This window comes from Gallus gallus, chromosome 5 (assembly GCF_016699485.2).
Source record: "Gallus gallus isolate bGalGal1 chromosome 5, bGalGal1.mat.broiler.GRCg7b, whole genome shotgun sequence".
Classification (NCBI taxonomy): Eukaryota; Metazoa; Chordata; class Aves; order Galliformes; family Phasianidae; genus Gallus; species Gallus gallus.
The window spans coordinates 18,376,181-18,399,242 of NC_052536.1; the positions used below are offsets into that span (position 1 = coordinate 18,376,181).

Genomic DNA, 23,062 nt, shown 5'->3' on the forward strand with positions numbered 1-23,062 from the left:
GCTGTTTTTTCTGCCCTTTAGATACTCTTCTTATAAGTTCTTTGTCCCATATTTCTTTATAACATTTATTTTCTATGGATATTTTTTGTCCTTTAGATATCTTTGAGTCTTCAACGTATTTGTCTTTTCAATAAGTTTGTTTCTTCCTTTTTCCTTCCCTTTCTTTCTTTTATAATCTGCATAATTTCTTCCCTTTTCTCTAGTATTATATTTATTTATTAACTACTCTTTAGCAGTCTCAGTTGAACATGAGGTCTTATTACGTTAGTCACAATCTACAAAGCACAGCAGAAAGGAATTTTATCCTCATTTCACAGATAAGGAACACATGGCTCTGGCTAGTCATTGTCTTGACCTAATCCATGTAAGCAAACTAGATGCTTTCAGACTTGAGACAATTTCTTATGAGTCCCACTCATATAAGGCTATCATTCATCTTTTTTTCTTATTTTTTTTTCTTTCCCATCTCCTTCTTCCTCTGCGTGCTTTCTCCTTTCTATTTTCTCTTGTACTTTTCCGGAGAGTTTATTCTCTGTAGGTAGTAAGCCTTGGCCACTTTGCAGAGTGGGTACCTTTCCACCCGAATCAGTGGCAATGAACTTGAGTTACAAGACGTTTCATCAACATCAAAATACCTGTATTGCATAACTCAAGTAAGTTGAACAGTACACCCATCCTGAAATAACACTGGGCATACAAGTTAATTGCATAGTCCTGTGGAAAAATAAAATTGTTTGGTGGCAACTACACAGGGAGTCTATCAGCAATGGTAGTAACTTGCTTGTTTAACTTGAGAGAACACTTTCAGTTCTTGCTGTTTTCCAGTAGTCATGTAATTCACTGGTGTGCAAACAAAATGACTCTTTGGAAAAGTGCTTGTACATAAAATCCCAAGCTAACACAACAAGAAAAGGCTACTCCTACTACCTCCATAAACATTACTGACAGCAGTTATCATAGTTTCTTCAAAAATAAGTGGGGGGAAAAATAGAATAAGTGCCTTCATTGAATTCCACCCACATTCTGCTGCAGGGCAATGGGGAAAGATGCGCAACTGGGGGAGGAGGAGGAAGAAAAGAAGTACTTGATTGACATGTATAAATGAAGATCAAATAACCTTTGTTTTTGTTCTCCTTTGCTGTGGAAAATGATTTGGGTGAGGGAAGGTTATTTGAATTACATGGTAAAATACATGCTTAGCGCTATCTCATTCACAGAGCAAAAGGACCCCTGTCCTGTCATTTTGAGTTACTACCTCTAACTCTCTAAACTTCAAATTCTGAGAGCAGGATGGAATCTGCTTGTGTTAATTTGAGTAGGAGTTAAATACTGCATCTAACAATTAGACTCAAGTTTTTAATATGGGAATGAGTATTTGGTTGATTGAAGGGGAAAAAAAGAAATCCTACAACCTTCTGGAAGCAAGGATCATTTTTGGTCCTGTACTGTTTTACTGTTTTCAAAGTTTTGAATCAATAAAAGATTCTTCTCCCACAAGATTTTATCATCTATTCTTGAATGTGGACAGAAAGAATTAGATTCTACCCTGAGCCTCTAACATAATCTAGAAGGTGGATCAGTAAAAAAGATACTGATCTTTATGAAGATCAGTATCAAAGTAAGGTCAGGCATGGATAAGGGGTTGTTTATTCATGGCCTGAATTGGATTTTCCTACTCTATGAAACTTGTCAGTGCTGCATCATTTCTTTAGACTAGAAGACTCTACTTGTTACAGCGACGCTCTTACATGGGTACAGCTAACTTACCAGTATGACTCATTATCATATTAGCTTTTATTTTTCCTGTTCAAGTCAGAGTATTGTACCGTTTAAGGGAGTAACGCTTCCATATTCATGAAGTCACAACATGTCTGTGTTACTATATTGTCTCCAAATTACACTTAGTCAACTGCGTGCATATCAGCATTTGAACTACTCCTGTCATAGTTTTTCCTGGGTGAATACCAGGAATTGTGTCTGGAAGTCTAGGATGCAGTGTCTTGAGAGCTAACGTAATGCTGAGGTCTTGCAGAAACGTTATCTACTAGAAGTTCACTGCAGCTGTTGTTCTGTCTGTATTTCATTGAGGTGCTTTGTTGTTAATGGAAATTCTAAGGGAGTTGTTATCCCATATTAAAGCATAACAAGAGATTTCAATCTATTATTGAGTCATAATAGCTAGTGGCATGGTGCTTTTTTCAATAGTAAGAGGTTGGAGAGCAACCTTTGGACATGTTCCTGCAGCAACACCCACTCTTCTAGGGAAAAGGATTATCAATGCAAATTACAGGGGTGTGTTTATTAAAGGTTACTAATTTGAAAAATGAAAAATTTGCCAAGGTGAATGATTGGTAAAGGCGTCTGTCATCCATGTCAGGACCAAAAGAAGATGAAAAGAATCACAGAAAGCAAAAAAGATTTTTTTTTTTTTTTTTTTTTTGCTAAAAGGGAGGCCTGGAAGCTATAATTACTCACTTCCTTATATTTATTCTAAAGTGCCTATCCAAACCTCTGAGGTTCTTTTCAAGCATCTTAAGCATTTCTGTTAGAACTATCTAATTCATAGGTAACTTGTCCTTTTTTTCCTTTGTCATCTAAAGTTCTAGCACGGCATGTAGTCACCAAATACCTTGGGCAACCAAACACCTACATCCAAACTAATCCCACACGGAGTCTTGGTGCATCTTGGCAAGGTGTGAGGACGTCTGAATCAGGCTCTGAATAAAATATTTCTCACAAGTGACGTTGAAAAGTAGATTTTATATCCCACTAATTTAAAATCTACTCTGCCTCACTTAAATTCTTTCTTTTGCTGGAGGAATGCAGACTAGAATTCAAGATCTCTCTCCATTTAAGTTATCTCTTGGTTCGCTGAGAATTCATCAGTGCCCGTTGTTATTTCTTTATGAGCCAGTGAATAGTTTTTGAGTGTTTTCAGAAAGATGTATACTCCCTACGAATTCAGAATAATTCAAATTCCAGCTTTCTTCATGAAGGTGGGAGAAACTTGGTTGAGTCTCTTCATTCCAGAAAGGTACCACCAGGTTTCCATCATCCTACATGAGACCATTGACTGCCTGGGTACCATCTGAAAGAGCAGAGAATTCTCAGAAACAAGCTAATGATCTCTGGTTGCGTTTTTCAAAGGCTTACATTTCTTTCTTCAGGAATGGATTCTAGGCTGCCGTTTTTCAGCTAGGAGGATGTTCTCTTTTGTGTTTAGTCACTTAATGTTCAGATATGGCTAAAGATTAAAGACACTATTGTTTGCTATTAGCTGTTTATTGTACTTCACACACGCAGCTTGTATTTAAAAAATTTTAATCTTTTTATACCTTTGAATAAGAAAAAAGTCTTTACAGAGAAGTCCATTACAAGCCAGCCCTTGTTTCTTTGTTTGTTTGTTTGTTTTTGGATGGGACATAAGTGCTTGAAAGAAACAGTAGGAAGCAAGGCCTCCATGAAGCTTAAAGTTGATCAGAGATGAGTCAAAGACCTGGTACTTCTCTGAGCAGGAAATTACTTTGGCCAATAGAAGGAAATCCCATTCTTATTCTCTAAGCACTCAAGCATAGAGGTCATGGTTTCAGGAGGATAGTGTGCTTTTTGTGCTGCTGTTGTGTTCACTTGGAACAGATATGACCAAAAGGGATATTTTAGGTAGTCCCAAGAGACTGCTGCATATGGAATCTAATTCACAAGGACATCTACAGACTCTGAGAACCACTCTGAAAACTACCATGTCTAGCTCAGCCCGTACCAGAGAGCTTGCAAGAGTTTTGTAAGAAAGGTGTCAGCCACTTGCATCATTTTCTGTCCCTGAGAAATCCTTTCCTGGCATGATCTTAGCCTTATTGCATCCTAGTCCTTGTACCCAACATAAAGAACATAAGAGACAGTGGGAGTTTCCTCCGTAGAGATTAGTAGTATTAAAAAGCACAATTTCAGTGCACAGTTGACAAGTTGAAAATACAAGTCATGAAATTATTCTGACTTTAAACTCTCCTGGCTAACAGCATTTCAAAGACTCCTCCTACACTTAAGCTGCCTTTCTTTCATATGTTTCTTTGAAAACCTATTTCTTGTATTTGCAGAATCTGAGCTCTGCCATTTCCTTTGGATGCAATTCTGGGAGCATGGAAAATGTTTCAAAAAATGAACACACAAAAAAAACCCCCTAGGAAATCTTCATGTGATTTCCTAAGGGAGGAATCAAATCTGTCTTAGTTGACTGTAATTCAGAGTAGCAGCTTAAGGATTTTAACTGAATGTGCAAAGGAATCACATTATGATTTTTTTTAAGGAGAAGAAAATTACAAATGCAACAAAGCTCATGTTTGTGGGATAGACATTAAAGTTCTTGATCTCTCTGTTGGCTTACAAGCATGTTAAATTTGCATCTGCGTCTTACATCTCATCGTGTGATAAACTTAATCCTGTAATGGGAAATCTTTTGACCTTGCTGACATCTGCAATGCAAAGCTAAGTCCGGTCATTTTTCTATTTAACTCTGCCAACTTCATGACACTTTTCCTGATAGCTTTCATGCCCAATATTCTCTAACATGAGCTTTGTCCCATTCTTTCATGCACAAGGTTAATTTTGTTACAGTCTATGGTGTTTTCAGCTTTCTCCTTCTTTTTTTGTCTTCCATTTTTCAGGAATTCTGTGTTCATTTCTTGTAGTCTAGGTGGAATCCTTTAACTGTACATGAAGATGGCGTGTTCCTTCTTTTATCCTAACACAGTTCTCATGTGTGTACACTTTTTCCTTGGATAAATCTTTGTAAAACTGCTCCCTGTGATGTTCAGATCAGTTCTGAATATGGCATGAGTTAAGGACCAGTGGGGTAGGTGGGAACATGGAGGACATGTCCCAAGCTCTGGAGGATTTCTGGAACTGAAGCTGGGAATGGCCTGTCACTAATGACAGAGTAAGGAAGCAAGGTAGTTTGGACACTTTTGGTTTTCCCCCAGAGATTAAGGGTCCTGATAAATTTCTTCATATAGATTTCTGCACAGATTTCTGCACAAACCAAAACATGATTAGGGATCAAGACTTGCGTAATGCTGTTACATGACATAATGCCACAATTTTGGTCTCTGTGTTGAAGCCTGGGAACCTTTATCAAGTTTGAGTTAAACGTAGACTATGAAGAGATATTAAAACTAAAGGTAGACTGTGATGACTCTCTCCCATCCTTTGTCTGTCTGTAGGAGTAGGTTGCAATGCACTGTTGTTTCATTTGGTAACTGATTTTGTGCAGTGTGAGTTTTCAGGATTCACAAAGTTCAGTGGATTGACTGTTGTTCTGTTCCAATTAGGCTTAGTTTGTTATCTTTATTATTTGATAGGTGTTTTTTTCTTTTAGCACCTCCACAATCTGGGAGAAACATGTACTGTGTTTGAGTACTTAAGATGTCCAGATTTTCTTTCATATGTAGCAGTCCTACTTATTAAGTGTGAGAAATTTCAAATCTTAATGTGTGAACTTTTTGGATTAATACTTTTAGACTACCTTCAGGCTACTGGGGTTTTGCTCTTTTAAGCATTGCTAAAGTGTAGTAAAACATAGTACTCTCTCCCACTGCAGGGAAAGCATTTTATTAAGGCTGTGCTTGCAATAAACAGAGATACTCCCGTTCATATAATGGTTCTCTTCTGCTAATGTTGCTCCTATTGCTACTAAATGCTTTCTTATTTAGGTGTCTGAGGTCTTAATTATATTCTCTTTTTGTCTTTACTACAATTAACTGAATCATTTGTTATCATAATGGTTGTCTTTCCCTCGCTTTGTTTGAAAGATTCCCCTCTTATGCTGTGGCTCGAGGCTTGAAGCACTGAAATGCCATGGAGCTGCTCCCCTTGTTGCTTTTCAGAAACAGCAGCTGCCTTCTTCCTCCTCACATTTCTTTGTATCCCCTTTCATTTTAGCCCTGGCAGGCAGACACAGCAATGGCCTTTCTTGTCTCTTATTTTTTCCTTGAATTTTCCTGTTTCTGTTCGTTGTTTTTACTTTTTTTTTTTTTTTACTGGCAATTTAGGATTCATGTAACTTTACCATCCAACCTGGGTAAAAAAAGCACAACATAAAATACAGTCTTTCAGGCTTCTCTACAGCAATCTGAGAGCCTCTAAGCAAGATTACACGGGGGAATTATCATGTAAAAAGTACGACAAAATTTTTGGTAACGAGAATCTTTAAATAGAAAAATAAAGCACACAACTGGATGTAAAATGGAACATCCAGCCCTGGAGAAGTATTAATCTGTTCAGAAACATTTAAGTGCCTTGATTTTTAATTGCTAATGTACTTGTTCTTTAGGGCATTCTGTTGAACTCCTACGTGGACACTCCTTTATTTATATACAAGCTGAAAAAAAAATGCCTGCATTATGAAATCTCATTGTTTTTGGCTATGTTTTTCATAGGTGTAGTCCTGGACCTTTATTTTTGTTATGCGTGTGATATTTCAGAAGTTGTCATAACCTGAAGGCGAGGGCATTAAATGAAACGATGACCCAAGAAGATGCGGTAGCCTGATTTTGAACGTGTGACACAGGTCATAAAAAGAGTAATTTTTTTATTGTATGAATTAAGTTGCAGGGACTGTTAAGTTAAACTTAAAATAACCCTTTTAAAAGTTGTTGAGGATAATGAATTAGCCAGGAGGAGTGAGAGCCTGCCGCTGCCAACTGAAGTGCTTGGGGACTTGAGATAGAAGCGGACGATAAGAAGCAGCTTTCATGCATTCAAATAAATTACATGTTGGGCTTGGCTTAATCCTGGCATCAGAATGATCTCTGGGGTTTTCCCTACATTATCTTAGTCTATGATTATGCAAATATCCTTTTAATGTAGCGACTCCTTAACAGGAAATTAGTCTTTTACTTGCTCGTATGCTCTTGCAACCAAGAGACATTTGCTTGCAAAATCCTACTGTGTCTGAGGTACAAAAGGCACGTTAACCCTTTCAGTACCAACATCCTGCAAGCATGCAAACAACAGAACATGCTAGGGCAGGGGGGTGGAACTAGGCGATCTTTAAGGTCCCTCCAGCCTAAGCCATTCTGTGTCAGAGATGTGGCAGATGAATCAGGGAAGAGCTGAGCTGTTCTGCCTGGCACTAAAATATTCCTGAGTTTGAAAGTTCAACCAGAACGCCAGCAGTATTAAGCTTACATTCCATTTCAAAGAGGGTACAGAAACAGAAGTGAGGGAGAAAAATCTCTCAGAAAAGCAGGATTAAAACTGAAGGCATGCACGTGTGACAAAGCATAAAACCAAAAGAAATGCAATCACTACTTTTAGTACGCAGCAAGCAGCTGAGGTCAAGGTCATTTGCCATCACCGTTTGTGCATATACATGCACTTGAATGTATGGAAGAAACGTTGTTTCCAGGAAACGTGCCAAGATGGGGCATGAGGATAATCTGCTTTTTCTGGAGAAAAGGAATTAAGGGGTGGGAATGAGATCTGGAAAGGCAAATGGCTGCTATCCTACAGGAGGGGAGGAATTAGTCACAGTGTATGTGGGTAAGCAGCAAAGATCAGTTCTGGCCTTCTTGTTTTTGTAAATCTAGGTGAGGTCAAGTTATCTGAGGCAAGCTTTCTCTTAGAATGTTTCTAGTAACAGGGTTTCTTCCTTTTTATGGAAAAAAAAAAAAGTACTCATTAGGCATCTGCTGTCTATGCAGAACATACAAGTTTTATCCCCTGATCTGAAGCACAGACAGTAAAGTCCTGGGAGTTCCAGGGGAGCCTGATGAAATTTCGCACCTAGCTCTGCAGTGGGATTTAGGGTGGTAAATGATTCATTCACGCTCTTTTGAAACTCCCATCAAAGTGAACTGTTCAAGGCATGACCTTAAGGTAACTCTTGAATCAGCCACAGAATCTAGACTTCCAGCTCTTCGCTTTAAATATAAGACCTCTTCTTTCTTCTATATCCAGTGTATTCTGTTTGTAATTATCAGAAATTACCATTAGAGAAATTGGAGCTAATCTGAGGCTCATTAAGGAGCGAGAATTTATGCCCAGCTATTTAAATAAAATCTTGTTGAGCTAGTTTCTGGAGATTAAACTCTGTAATTTTATCTGTCAAGATGGGAGAAACTTGCTAGTACAGTAGCACAGTATCTTGGAGTAAAACAAAACAAAACAACGCACATACGTAAGTGTAGAGTGAGTGGGTGTTTGCAAATGCTGCTCGGGCAATATACTTTCTGTGATTTTCCATTAAATATCATCTAGTCAAACATGTTCGGCCCATTCTTAGTATTGCAGACTAGCCCATCACTAGTTTTTTTCTGACTGAGCTGTAGTAAAACCCAGCAGACATGAGAAAGTTTGAAGACATGGCAAAATTCAAGAATTTAAGAACAAACTAAATTCAAAATGTTAGTAGAATAAGATCCTAAGAAGCAGCCAAGTGTTATAGTTTCACTGGGAGTTTCACCTCCAGAATAATTGTTCAGTGATGTGCCCAGTGTGCTGAGCCAGTGGCATTCCAATTTAGCAGAAGCAGGTCCCTGTGCTAATGATATCCGCTGAAAAACAGTACGATTTTATTTACCATCTGATGTGACCTCTTATGTACTGGCAGGATAAGTGTCAGAAAGTCTTTTTCTTTCTTCATTTTTTTTTTAGGATGCAAGGACTCAGAAGTTCGCTACCTGATGTGTTTTTTAACAGAGCTTCTGGTGCCTTAAAGAATTAGGCTTAAAGAATCACCAGTCACCAAGGCACAGTGTTGATGTGAAACGAAACCAAGCAGGGAGACTCTCTGACTTCTATGAAAGCTTTGATTAATTTCTATCAAAGCTCAGCCATACGCACCCCTGTTATAAAAGCGTACCATGACTCAGTACTTGTGCACTGTGTGGGTCTGTAGGTCACAGTTTTATTTCACCTTGTGTTTAGAAAAAAGAAAATAAAACCACTTCCCTTTTCTTATTAAAGGGAGTTCCAAATCAGCTTCGAAAAGGAAGCGTTCTCCTAATTTCTTTAACTCATGTGCGAATCTGTAAAGTATGTGACCGATAACTCTCTTCAGTACCGACACTGTAACTTACAACAGCTCAGAGGGTTTTGGTATTTGTTTTTATTGCTTTTTTTTTTTCATTTTTTTTTTAGAATTTTGAAACTAACATTGGTGTCAAAGTATATATTGATCGTTTCTGTATCAAGGAACAGAAAAAGATATAAACTGTTCCAGGTTTATTTGCCACTTTCTTGTCGTCTTTGTTGGTGGTAGGTAGATGGTTGGATTGCAAAAAATTTTTATATGTGTATTTGCCAAATGGCAACAAGGAATTTAGAGGAAGGATAAGTACTGTTCTACTAATCAGTAGGATTTCCAGTTGTTAATATTTAAATGATGATTTCAGAGTTACAGGAAATAGGATGGTGTTGTTGAGGCATTATGGCACTGTAAAGGACTTGCAGTAAGCAGTTTTGTCAATATAAGTTATAGCTTTATCACTTGATATTACTAGATGCTACATTCCACAACTTCATTTCCTTCTTGGAAAGCAAGTAGGATGTTAGCTAGGAAATTATTTTTTATTGGGAAATACTGGAACTTAATTACTGTTTTTGATGATCCTCTTGAAGTGGGATTTATGACATTTTACATAATCCTATCTGGTGATATGGAAGCCAGATAATCAGCTTCGATGGTGATCGAGTATTTGTTGCGAACATATACATATCTAACTGGCTATTAATCTACAGTTCACATCAGAAAATGAGCTAGACTTTAAAATGCTGTGAACTGGAAGCTGTATCACTTAGGAAATGATAACATTTTTGTTTTGCGTAATTGGAAGTGACCTGTAAGAGATTTCTGAACACTTTGGGGAAAAGTAATCGTTTCACCAATGTTGTCAAATTACCAATTTCTTTGTTGAAGAGTTCACACACAGATGTGGGAAGAGTGTATTTAGCTCATTTCCGTATCACTGAATGAATGGGATTTTGAATATCTCAAAATCATCCGTGAAAGAACATAACTGTTACAGAAATGTGGGCTTTTTTTTTTTTTGACAAATTTTACAAAGGTTACAGTATTACAAATTGTATTTGGATGAGCAAGTGAGTATTTGTAATTAACATATGACCCCAGAGGAACATAGTTGGCAAAAAGAAAGAAGAAAAAAAAGCTCTCCTTGTCTGTTCCATTGTAGTTTGTCATTGCTAAACATGCAGAACAGAACTTAATCTTTATCCTTACAAAACATCAGTATTGTGGAATGATATTGTTATGCTGTATAAAGACACCTTCAAGAATACTGCAGGAATTCACTTTTTGCAGAAACTTCAGTTTAAAGAAGGAAACAAAGGTCACAATCAATAGACAGCAAACAGACTTCACCGGGTGGATTGTGATGTCAATAGGTCATTAATAAAAAACACCCAGATTTTCCACCCAATTTCTTGCTGCAATCTACATACAATCACAGAATGTGTAATTGGTCACTGCAAGCAAAGTATTTACCTCTGACAAATGTATCTAATAATGAAAATTGTTAATTGTGAAAAATGTATCCATAAAACTAATCAGCAACCTTCAGTAACTCAGTGCTAACCAGCATTTCAGAATTACAGACATCTTCCCCCAGGGATTTCAAGGTCACTGCAGGTACACTTCCAGTTCCACTAGGGAAGTGCAAATGTACATAACTGCTGAAAGATACTTTTCATAACAAAACCTGCTGGTCTGTCAGCATAACTCCACTGCTTGTTATAAATGTTAAGAGTTGGGGAGAACAAGCATTTGGAAAGTGAGTTCAGAAGATAAACTAAATAGCATAAAATATGAAACAGTCAGTGCTATTCTGGTTCCTAACATGTGAGGACACCCACAAAAACAATGAAAGCTGGTTCATTCTTAGATGTAAGAATATAGTGGCAAAGATTAGTCTCACAGCCCAATCATCAGGCAGGGAGTAGAGGGGAGGTTATCTAAGCTATATGAAAATTCCTATTAAAACTTCTTATGTCAGTAACTGACTTACCATGCAAATTTGAGAGTGAGGGTTCAGGGCAAATTTAAGCACAAAGATTTGGGGTTTCCTGTTGAGAAAACCTGAAGCCTCCCAGCAAGGTGAGGATAAGTTTTGCTGGTAGATAAGTAGTTGGTGAGCTTCCTGTGGCAAATTGTTCCCTACAATATCTCATTCCAGTCAAGTGGTAACTCTTCATCACTTGAGGTCTTGATCTCTTCTTTGATAGTTTCTTAGTCTGGTAGCAGCAGATGCTGATTGTGCTCTCTTGTGCCCTGCACAGAAAGACAGGGTGCAGTTGCCGCAAAGACATGGAAACACGAGACATGTGGCTGATGACAAACTGGCAGCATAGCAACAACTCTGTTGACTTACACCAGCGCACAGGTAACCACATCTTACTGCTCAGAATCAGCTGCTGCCCAACCTGGGTCCACTCAGCAGACATTTGTCTTATAACATGATGCCTTACTGAAAATGAGTTTTGCTGGAGCCCAGCATTAGACTGTTAGAAGGGCACGTCCACAAAGACAAAACAGGATGTTTTTTTTGCATGAATTTAGCATAACACTATTACCAGTGAAGGCCCATCAATGCATGTTGTCTTACAATCAGTGGTTTGATGTACACAACTAAAGAAAGTAAATGCTCTGCATAGGGTAAAAAATCCAAGAAGTTTCTTCCTGACTTCTTGGTTTAGCCAAATAACTTTCCACAGGTAGCTGAGTAAGTCTGAGTAGTTGTTCTCATCAAATAGAGTCTTCTCCATCTCTGATTTTAGTTATGTCCTCTTTTGCCCCAGCTCTGGTACTCTGAACCCACCTCTGAGTTAACTTTTTAACAGTGGCTGATTAGGAAACAATATAATTATTTTCTTTTTACCCCCTGCAGTAGTTTCTCTTAGGTTAATGAGTTAATTCACCTCACAGAAGCTCAAACAAGTGCCAAAGATGATGCAAGGGAAATGGTGGAAATGTATGGCCCCTAGCAGAAAACAGAAGGGAAAACAAGACCTCTCCTTTCTGGCAATGTAAGTTGTCAATTGGTGTTCTTCCTTGGGATGAGTCTCGATACTCAGTCAGAATGTTGGTCAGCTGTGGCTTAGACAGATGTCACTGGGGCTATTCCGGAGGTTTTGAAATAAAGACATAAACATATAAAAATAATTTTTAATGAGCTGTTTGAGTAAATTGACATAAGATTGGCTTATAGCAGCTCATAAAAAACTGTGTTAAACAATCGCATTGAAAGTGAATGAATTTAAAGAGATAGAAAATAGCTAAGACCTGGAGGAATTTCTCGATACCAACTTCCAAATGCATGCTACAAAATTATGTGAGTTTCCTACACAGAATAACAATTAAAATATGACTTAAAAACGCATATGCTACAGGCTTAATTTCACAGAAATTAATGTAGCATAAAGTAATCAGTAGTTTAACATGATTGTTTAAGCATTACTTTTAATTAAGGGGAGGTCCTCACATCTTTCCAACAAGTAAGAACTGCTTTATCTTTCAGAAGTTGAGCTCTAGAACAAGTCAAATGAAGCAGCGGTAGAGCAGGATCAGCAAAAGCAGATTTGTTAAAATAATAATTTTTAAATCACGCAAACAATATGTCACATTAGTTCTCTGTAGCTCTTTGAATATGAATTTTCATTCCTCCTAAAGTAGCTTTTGCCAGTACTCATAAACAGCAACGATTGTGCAGGATCTCTTTGTTTTAACTCTTTCTCTTCTTTGATATGTCTGGTCAAAATTGGCTGCCAACATCTGTCAATTCAGCTGAGTACAAGAGCACCCCCTTCTGGCTTCAACAGAGTGAGGTGGAAACTAGAACTCCCATCATCACGTAAGAAGAAATCTGTGTAAAAAACAAGACATAAACAAAGATTTACATGGTATAATGGACATGGTGGTGATAGGTCAAAGGTTGGACTAGGTGATCTTAGTACTTTTATCCAACCTTAATGATTCTATGCTCTAAAATGAGGTATTTAGCCATAAGAAGTGGGCAAAGGAAGATTAATTCTGCTGAAGAGCAATTTTAGAACTTTTCTCAGAGGCCATGGGGTAGCTCTGTGCAGGTGTAGTAGGCAGATGTCCCTGCTTGCAGTGGCAGTACTCCAAATACCTGTTCACACAAGGACTCATTTGACAGTAAGCGTCCTGTCCCACTGCTTCCTCCTCTAGCGTGGGCATAACAGCAAATGCTCTGAGTATGCAGCTGTTTTATGCTCACACTCCCTAAGAACCCATTTTTCATCTCTTCTGATGCAAACACAGTGGGTGGAGAGAATTATCTGATGGGCCAGCTCTGTGCAACAGGTTAGCCCTTTCTGTTTAGACCACTACTTTGGTCCAGGGACTCCTTTATAATCTCAGTAGCAGTATCTTTAAACTTCCTTAGATTTACAGGATGAGGGATGCCCAACTCTGAAATATTGTGCTACCACTGTGTTTTGCCCTACTGTGCTGTAAAAAGCTTATGTGTAAATTGTTCCAGAGTGCTTTCTCCTTCAATTACATAGAATGCTGCCTGATGATATAACGTACATTGTTTTCCTTAAAAATACTGGTTATGAAAACATTGAAAAAATTGATTGTTGCTGCATTAGGAAAAAAGAAATTCACAGTTAGCATCACTTGATGTAAATGTGATACTAATTAATTCAACTTATTCAAACTGCAACAAGTAATTTCTGCTCAAGAGCAGAAAACTACACCAAATAAGTAGCACCACTGAGAAAAGACTGACAAAAGAACTTGATACTGCAAGCTGAGGAACAGAAGTGTGTGGTCAGATATCTCTGTAAAAATTATTGTATTAGGATGAGGTCCTTTTCTTTCACTGTTTTCATTCTGGTAATGCTTGATATACCTTGGTTTTAAAAGGCAATTGCGCTCCAAGCTGTACATAAGTGTTAAAATAGGCACAGGACATATTTAATATATATCATTTCAGTGCACTAGATGGTAAGGAAGCATGCTTTCAGGTGTAGACACAACTGCAGTGGTAATGGAGCAGGGAGAGTACCGAAGCTTCTGTTCTGGTATCCAAGTGGGAAAGCAGGCTGAACAGATGGTGTCATCTATAGTCTTTCCCTGCAAACAGATAACTTCTACAGACAAACTCACATCTGAATATAGCTGTCATTCACAGGATCCCGTTTTCTCCTGCTGGATGTTTTGAAGGATCTAGTCCGTGCTGCTTCATCTGCACTGCAATATCAAATAGGTAGTCGTAACACTCACACCTAGAATTAAATGAAAAAACAGGTGAAGTGTAAAGTTAGGCTCAGTACATTCAAGTCTTACTGCTTTTTATGATAGCAGTTATCTTTCTTGAGCGGTACATCATCAGTGTGACCGTCTGACTGGATAGCTGTTACCATTTGTTTCCATCGCAGCTGTATGAAATGTCAGCAAGGACACCCTAGTGCCCAGCATTTCAGCTACATGATCCCGATGTGTTGCACTTCCAGCAGCAAATGAAGAATCTTATTTCCAATGCCCCTGTGCCCTCTACCACCCCCTCCCTGCAAAAAAAGGGACTAGAGAAGACTGTATGAACAGTATTGGCAGTTGTCGTATAAAAGCAGAGTTTGTCTTGAGGTTTCATACTTGTCCATGTAAAAGGAAAATGTTGGGAACTCTATCATTCAGAATAGATTGGAAAGAAAAATCATGGATGAACCTAGCAAACCCATAAATTCAATGAGGCCAAAAGTTGATGAATACTCTGAATCACTGACAATGGTCAGAGATAAACAAAACAGCAGAGTCTATAAAATTTTGAGGTATAATGGCAAAATATACCATATTCCTTAATTGTACTCACATTGTTTTGGCTTTTTCCCATGTTTCTCCCCATACATAAACTCCATGACGTCTGACCAGAACAGCGCAAGAATCTGGGTATTCTTCCATTGCTTTTGCCATTCTTTCCTTGAGATCCTTCTCTTCTGGTGTATTCTCAATAATGGGAACCACCAGCGTATCATCATAGCTAAGAGAAAAATAGATTTAAATATATCTTAAAAATGAAATGAAATGTTTGGAAGAGCGATCTATCTTATACCTCAGCTCTTCCATTAGAAAGAGCTTCTCCTTTCCATAAAGGTATTAACAGATTCTCAGCACTAGAGATTTTTAAGCTCTTCTCTTGTGAGTCATACTGCAGTAAATGAATTCAGGAATGTCTCCCACTTTCGTGACCTGCTGGCAATATCTGAACCACACTTGAGGCACAAAAGGAAAGTAATACTTTTAATGTATTAGATATGGTTGCTTGTTCACATATCATCACTTTGTAGTTAGGTCCTTTTGCAACTTTTTCAGACTTTCTTCATCCTGTATTGGCATCACCTACAAGCTTGATCTCAGATTAAATTATTCAAAAGAATCATACCACAAAGAAGGAAACAAAACTGTTCACTGGAGAGCAGAAAAAATTGAATTTAGGTAGTCCAAAAAGCCCCTGGAAAAAAAGATTGTCCTGCTAAGGCATATAAATAGAAAGTAAGTGTCAACACATTAAAAATAAATTCTTCTCTGATAGAGTGGTTGGTGGGCTACATGTGATTTTAAGAGAGCCTGAGAACCCCAGTTCCAAAGACAAGATGATGCATGTTACTCAGTGGAACTTGCCTAAGAGTTTCTTGTGAAGGAGATTGGGATATTTGGCATTGTTTGAACCTTAATTAACACTGGCAGAAACTTGTTTAAATAGTTTTTAATAAGTCCCCAGTTTGCGTTCAGATTTATCATTGAGATCTCATAGATATTTCAAGAGTGGATGCTAGCACAACTTATAAAAAAAAAAAAGAGGGGAAGCAATGGTAAAATTAATATAGCCTGTACTTCATATTAAATATTTACAAGATGTAGAGGTCTCATGTATTACAGTTTTCAATGCAGATGCTTTTCCCAAAGATGTTTATAAAATAGTGAGGGAAGAAAAAGAAGTGTTTGTATGTTTACTTAGTCTCTTATATATTCGAATCATTAAAATTAGATTTGGAGTGTGTGCTACTAGTTAGACCATTTCAACTAAGGGATTGGTTTCTTAGTCTCTACTTTGTACTTGGACATCAGTTTGGAAGCAGGTATAAACATCATTTTTGATTCCTAAATAAATTGATTCCTAACCATAACCTTTTTTTGTAAGAATTATTAGCTACAAAACTCACAGAAGACTCCAAAAGAGTTAAACTATAGAGATAAAAAAAAATATTTTACTGAAACATAGGAGCCTGCATTGAGAACAAAGTTCATATAAAATACTTTGAGACAGTCTGAGATTCTGAAAGCTATTTACTACAGATTTAATTCTACAGAAGCCAAGGGTAAAATTATTCTAGCATTCAGGGATCATATTTAGGCCAGTAAATACTTCTGATTATCCTATCTGTAACAGATAGCTTCCAGAATTTCTTTTCAATTCAGTGTGCAGTCTGGTGTGAGGCAATGCAATGATCTTGGATGGATGAATATGTACTTAGCAAACATGTAATCTGGAGCTTTGATTTTTTAAATTTCTGTTCTGATATGATAGCAGGCTGACATAGGACAATTTGTAGATACAGAGTGCAATAGATACAGTGTTTCCTGACTAACATACAGTAATTTTGGAAATTCACAATGCAAATCCAAAAAAAGGAAGTTGTCATTGCTGCTTTTTTTCCAAACCAATGTTAGGCAGTTCAATATAAGGGATGTTTTTACTAGGAAGTTCTGCCACATGAAAAATGCTAATGCTAACAAGAAGGTAAAGCTGGCAAGTCAACCAAAACTCCGAATAAAATATGTCCAGGCACTAAATCACATGTCAAGCATACTGTTTGCTCCCTTGCCAAAGGGCAATTGTTATTTACTAAAATTTACATCAAAAAGTGGAAAGAATTTAGCATTTCAATTTTTCATCTAATTGTCACATATTATATAAATGTTGTTTGCTGGTCTCAATTCAACACTCTGTGGGTGGAGTCCTCAAAACAAGCCATCACACATAATTTGAAATAACTCAGCACTTACCTCAGAGCTCATCCTTGGAAAGTAATAACATTATCTATAATGTGCTGTTTATTCTGATTTTTATTTCTAAGTCTGTCAAATAAAATCTGAAATCCTCATCTCTCCTAACTTGCCCTAAACTAGCACAGGCTGTGATATGTAAAGTCCACCCAAACACAGTTGCACTTCGTCAACCGAGCCTAACGTTGGCTGGCTACAGTTTCAGTTTAACGTTGTACAGATGTGTTAACAACTCTGTTCTTGAGGTATTTGTCAAGACATGGCTCTTTATTTAGTTTGTTTCTATAGCTCAGTGGACCACAGTAACTTTGACTTTGCAAGATTTTATCTCAGATCTCTTCTACAGGCTTGAGACCTTCATAAAGGGAGCCAATGATTGATTTATTCCAGAGGTCTTGTTACTACTCATTTATAATACTTTATATTATATACTTGAACACACATAACTCAAATTACTTATCATCTATTTTGCTGAGAACAAGCAATCAAATAGCACAACTCAGCTCTTAAAAATGTACCGGTAATAGCCTCCTGAAGAACACTTCTGGATTCCTTTTATCATCTCCTGATGGGTAATAGTGAACTCATTCCCTGGGTAAAGAAGGGTAGCCATAACAGCAGCCTTGGAATGAGTATGTATCACTGCACCTGCTCCTAAGAAGAGAGAAAGAAAACATATATATGTGTTTTTATAATTTTTGAAAGGCATTTATTAAGAAAAAATCGTTACTGTATTTGATTCATTTTCTTTGGCTAGGCATCTCAGCAAATGGTGATCTACTGTATCAGAAGAAAAAATGCACAGCAGCCTAAATAAAGGTAGGAAATAATTGCTCATCTATAAAGGATAATTACAGATTGTTCTAGGACAGCAGCGTCAACTTTTATTTAGTGAGAAATTCCAGGAGAAAAACTACTTGCACAAAAGCAAGGAGAAGCACTCCTTGTGTAGTTTTTTATGTGCTATAGAAACTTAAACACTCTAATAATTTATCAGAAATCCGTGATTCTAAAGACTTCCCAAACTTATTCATAAAAGTTAAATACTTCTACTTTATGCAAGCAGTATTTCTCAATTATCCATTGATTCTCTGAAAAACAAACAAATAAATAAATAAATCTTATTGTACCATGAGGCAAAGATAGAAAATGATTGTAATTAACTTTACTAATGTGGCTGCAGTGTTGCCAAAAATACAAATTTTCCTCAGGTACCTACTCGAGTTTCTTACGTAGGAAGACTTGATGACTCTCCTTAAATCCTTTTTAAAGTAACATATGTAAATCTTCCACAATAGAAAAAGATCTCTATTACTGTCCATCTGCAGACACTCCACTCAGTCCAGGTGTACAGGAGATCACTTGCAGCTCAAGTACCTCCAACAGCTTTTCCCAAAGTGGGACTGCAAGCCGTGTTGCTACCTAAACATACCAAGCAATTGCAAGAAATGAGCCTTCTTTAATATCTCTGACGCTAGAAAAGGAAATGGATGCTCAACTGGAAACTGGCACTGTGATTACAAGCTAAAGAAAAGCTTCATATTTCTTTCACTTCATAATTTAGAACCTTTGACCATAGCCAAGGCATGTCAGAGACTTCCCATTCCCTCCAACAACCTATTAATAGGCTGGGCTAAAAATCAGTGCTGAAAAGATGATCTCAGGTGTAGCTATGTAGGAAGCCGTAGAAGAGGCTTACATATGTTACTATGGATTATATTTCACTGTATGAGTGCTGTACAAATTTATTTATTTTACAGGCTCATGTCTTTCTCGCTGTGATTTTTATGTTTAAAGAATCTGGTACTGAATTTTAATTTTGTTGCCAATGTATATACAGCGTTTCAGTCAACAGTGAAGCAAAAAGGTTTGCTACATACCCCTCATAGTGTAGGCATTCATAAAAAGAGGTGTGCACTGGCTTTTCTTTAGTTTCTTGTGTGCTGGAGGACCACTGATGTCCTGCTCGTTCATGTCACAAACAAACATATCTTCTGGCTGTATCAGAGAAATTATTTTGACCTGTGATGACCTGAACAGTTCCATTTTCCTTCTAAGGAGATATATACATATGGAAACACGACGTACTTAACAGAGAATGCAATTTCAACTTTGTAAAAATGCTGTAATATGCTATGTTTATTCTATCCACTGACACTACCATTCCTGTGTAAAGTAAACGAACATTTGGTACCGTCTTTCTGTACTGCTGCCAAGGAGAACTAAAACTAAAATTTTCTAAGCGAGGAGATGGCTTATATCTAAATAACAGAGCATCAAAAGCTCAAAAGGAAAAGTAGTAACTTATTAAAAAAAAAAAAAAAGCTTTACAGAAATGTTACTTTTGCATTAAACAGCTATAGCTGTTCAATTGTCCACGGTAGAAATAAAACTGTCTCATTTAAAAAATTAACAGGAAATACAGTTGCAAGAGATTTCCTTACTCATTATGCTCAATCCGCTGCTATTGCCAGCAAAGAGCAAAACATCACAGCCTTGCCATATAATGCCTTTTCCTGTCTTATTTGCTAATGTTCCTAGCAAGCGCTATACAAAACTTCAAGTTTCTATCAGCGAAAAGATTCCTTTCACGTTTCATTGTATTCCCCCTAAGAGTTGTAAAACAATTTTTCCTATTGGCATAAAATAGTTATCATTTACCATTTTCCCCTCCATTTATATTTTAGGGTTTTTGCTGTTCCAGGCAAGGGAAGGCATAAAATAGCCAACATCACTTTTTCTTGGATCAAGCCCATCTATTTACTGAGAAGATCAAAAGAAAGATTTCCAACCACTCAAATGACAAGAAACAAAAAAGAAGTGTTAAAGCATAATATGTGTGTACTACAGTAACTTGAAACTGTACTCAGATAGCCATAAAGCCATTTAATCTTGAAAAAGAAAAAAGCTCATCTAGAGTAACTCTCAGTCGTCTTTGGTTTAAGCCATGCTGGCCACAGGCTTGCTCTGGTAGCTGAGTACTTAAATAAGAGGAGAAATCCAATTATTTCAGGAATGCAGACCATAGTATTGTAGGCCTAACTTTATGTAAGCAAAAATAAAACCCTAAACGTAGGTAATTTTACCCATCTGAAAATGAGCTCTAAGGTAGAAATACAGTTAAACATACCTGTATTCTTTCCTTCTGGACTCCTGAAGGAGCAATATAGATTTCATTCCTAAGAAAATTTGAAGATAGGTAAAACTATTAAAAAAATAAATGGCTTTCTAACAGCATGAGCGCTAGAGCTCTAGATTCACTGGAAAAGAAATAGCAAAACTAAACCGTGATAATCAATTTATTGCTCTTCCATATACGTGGTCACAGGTAGATGGGGTTGCCTTTTGGTTTTGTGGTTTTTTTCTTACGTGCAGATGGATCACATAAGAGCATATAGAATCTCTAGCTTAAAGGGATATCAAACAGTGCTTTCAACTTGGTAAGAGATTCAGAATGAAGGCAGAAAATGCAACTTTGTTTCCTCTGTAAAGGAAAACACAAAACCTTTCCCTGTAACAATCCCAAACTCAGTCCCTGGAATTCTGAAAAAAAAAAGACAAAGAGAACAAAATAAATTGCAAGCAGATACTGACCTGTGGCAAAACTGATACTGAAAAATCCACAGACTCCCTATAAACAGAATCAACTGTCTCTTGTATTATACAATGTAAGTACTTTCATTTTTGTTCTAACTGCCTAATCTACGTATAGCTACAAAACACATTTGTGTGTTTACTTGCTTTGATTAAAAAATGTCACTCAACGCAATTAAGTGACAAATTCAAGTAGAAGTACATCTTCCAATGTTTACATGAACAAAATCCATATAAATATTAATTTAAATTTAAATAATTTTAAGGTGACAACTGAAATATTTTCAGTAACAACAAAGAAAATCAGATTGCTATCGTACTTAATCACTCTTTGGTTTCAACAGCAATGCTTTAAATTCAGGAGCACAGAGACATCTAGTGAATAATTAGCCAAGTTACAGGTATATCTCTTATAGATGATGAGATGTTTAAATATATTTCTCTCTTGTCTAGAAATTTATCATTCATAAGAAGTGAAATATAGGACAGCTGACAAAGAATCCTAGATCCAATTTTAATAATGCTATCCCATATCTCAGCATCTTCACCCTGAGTAGTTCCTATGAACAGTGTAGTCAGTAATGTTGATCAGGATGCAAGGTAAAACTAGCTGCTAGAACTTCCATCTTTCCTATGGAACAACACTAGGCTAGTCTGCTCGCTCTTTGTCTCACTGCTCTTCATTCTGAAACATACCTACCACTAATGCAGGTATAAAAATGAGTACAGTCATTCAGATTACTACTTCTACCATGTTATGATGCAATGGAAGCTACTCAAATATGTAGTCTGAGCTACAAAGTGACAGAATGGTGAAGAAAACTGTACTACTACACCAACGCATTCCCTGTTGAAGCCATGTGTCTTGTCAAAATGAACACCAATTACACAGAAACAATAGAGAAGACAGCCTATGTTCAGCTGCTGGTAAGAAATTATTGTTATAAAGATCTTTCTATAGATGAAGAACTTTAAAACCAAGAATTAATTATCTTGTCACTCCTTTGATTATTTATTGCTGCTTGGTTTGCAAAACTAGGCAGGGAAGTAAAGGGACTGGCACAAAGTCATTAGAAAATCATAAATATTGGTGTTTGGAGCTTTTATTTCAGATATAGGTATATATGTGAAAGGTAATAGCTGTGTTGTTTCTCTTTCTGACATATACTGCATGTAAGTGTATGTCAGAAAAATGAGAGATCAGTAACTTTTAAATTACAGCGTCCAGGATGGGGCAGTGGCAGACACTGACAGGTATTTTGCAGAGTGAAGGTTTCTCCTTTTTCTTCAGCAGCCACTACCAGGGGTTCTGTTTCCATGAGAAGCTTTGAAAGTATAAATAGGGGGTAATGAACAGTTAAAAAGCAAAGTGGTGTTTCTCAGATATACAACAAAACCTATTTTGCTCTTGCGTGTGCCGCTTTAATTATGTCAATAACAACTCCTTAGAAATGATCTCACTAGAATAGTACTTTATTGAAGGAAATGCCTTGTCTGCAACATGTCCAGGGTGGGATTAATATTTTAGCATTGCAAGCTTTGTGTAATCTAATGTGGATTCCATAGTCAATGGAATGAAAAGGGGAAAATGAACTGTTCCTTAAAAGCAAGTAGTTTACATCAGAGACAGAAGGATAGAAATAAGTCTTAATTTGTCTCTCTTTCTTCATTGAAAGAACCTTAATGATGAATTCAGGCCAGACATCTTCCCTTCATTGTTTTAAAACTGTGGTAGCGTTCATTTCCCCTTCTATCTTCTCCACTTGTTTTTGACTTTCAAACATCTGTCACAGAACAGAACTGCCCTCATCAATTACAGCCAACCTTTCTCTGCAAACATCACAGAACGATGTGAGTTGGAAAGGACCTTGAAAGGCTCCTTGCTTTTCCATCTGTACTTACCCGTGTTTCAGGCTGATCCCTCCACCAGTTCCTGTTACCCAGCCTAAACCATAAAACAGTCTACAGAGTTCTGGGATAAGATTTCTTGGGTGCAACTTATCCTAAAAATAAATTAGAAAACGATACATTAAAAGCCATCATCCGAAAACTAAGAATTTAAATTCTGAAACTCAGTTTAAATGGGTAATAGTCATACTTCAGTATGACGGTGTTATTTAGGACTTCAGTTGCAAGAGGGCTGTCTTTTCTTTTAGGACAGGTCTTCCTAAGGCCTGGCCTAAAGCCTGGCTCGTTCTGGACAAAACCCAGCTACCACAGCCGTACGGCGAGCAGTGGCACGGCCGCCTCCTCTTTACCTGCGTTGCGTCGCCGCCGTTGGCGAGTTCCAGGCCGTGGCCGCTGGCGGCAGCCATGGCGCCGGTGCGTGCGCTGGGTCCTGCCGTAGGGAGGCGTGCCTCGGGCCGTTACCTCAAACGCCCGCGGTCGCGCGGCGGACGGCAGGGCGGGGGCGTTCCTGCTTTT

General features: G+C 37.5%; 2 protein-coding genes across 4 annotated transcripts in view; one reads left to right on the forward strand and one right to left on the reverse strand.

Annotated features, from left to right (window-relative positions):
* Positions 1-23,062, forward strand: part of PDHX (pyruvate dehydrogenase complex component X) — a 97,985-nt gene that overhangs the window by 37,820 nt on the left and 37,103 nt on the right. Inside the window, exon 5 of one of the 2 annotated variants that reach the window (XM_046941657.1) lies at positions 17,802-17,863. The exons of the other annotated variant lie outside the window; for it this stretch is intronic. Coding sequence (XP_046797613.1) covers positions 17,842-17,863 — 22 coding nt within the window. The 5' untranslated portion in view covers positions 17,802-17,841. The remainder of the gene's footprint in view (positions 1-17,801; positions 17,864-23,062) is intronic. 2 annotated transcript variants of the gene reach the window in all.
* APIP (APAF1 interacting protein) lies at positions 9,900-22,983 on the reverse strand. 2 transcript variants are annotated; one of them, NM_001031547.2, is made up of 8 exons: positions 22,897-22,983; positions 22,541-22,641; positions 20,175-20,223; positions 18,925-19,042; positions 17,563-17,698; positions 14,850-15,017; positions 14,147-14,265; positions 9,900-12,872 (listed from the first exon to the last, which is right to left on the reverse strand). In NM_001031547.2, exons 1-7 carry the CDS (start codon positions 22,951-22,953, stop codon positions 14,166-14,168), a joined length of 729 nt encoding a protein of 242 aa, NP_001026718.1. In that variant the 5' UTR covers positions 22,954-22,983; the 3' UTR covers positions 9,900-12,872; positions 14,147-14,165. The 2 variants fall into 2 exon arrangements, with proteins under 2 accessions (NP_001026718.1, XP_025006596.2); XM_025150828.3 differs by having other exon boundaries at positions 12,162-12,872; positions 14,149-14,265.

What these genes read in the sequence shown, in the direction of transcription:
- APIP (NM_001031547.2), bottom strand. Translation starts at nt 22,953, where the DNA reads ATGGCTGCCGCCAGCGGCCACGGCCTGGAACTCGCCAACGGCGGCGAC. An exon ending in TCCAGAAGGAAAGAATACAG is followed by an intron (nt 19,043 to 20,174) that starts GTATGTTTAACT and finishes TCTCTGATACAG; the next exon opens with CCAGAAGATATGTTTGTTTG. An exon ending in TGGGAAAAAGCCAAAACAAT is followed by an intron (nt 14,266 to 14,849) that starts GTGAGTACAATT and finishes ATTTAATTCTAG; the next exon opens with GTGTGAGTGTTACGACTACC.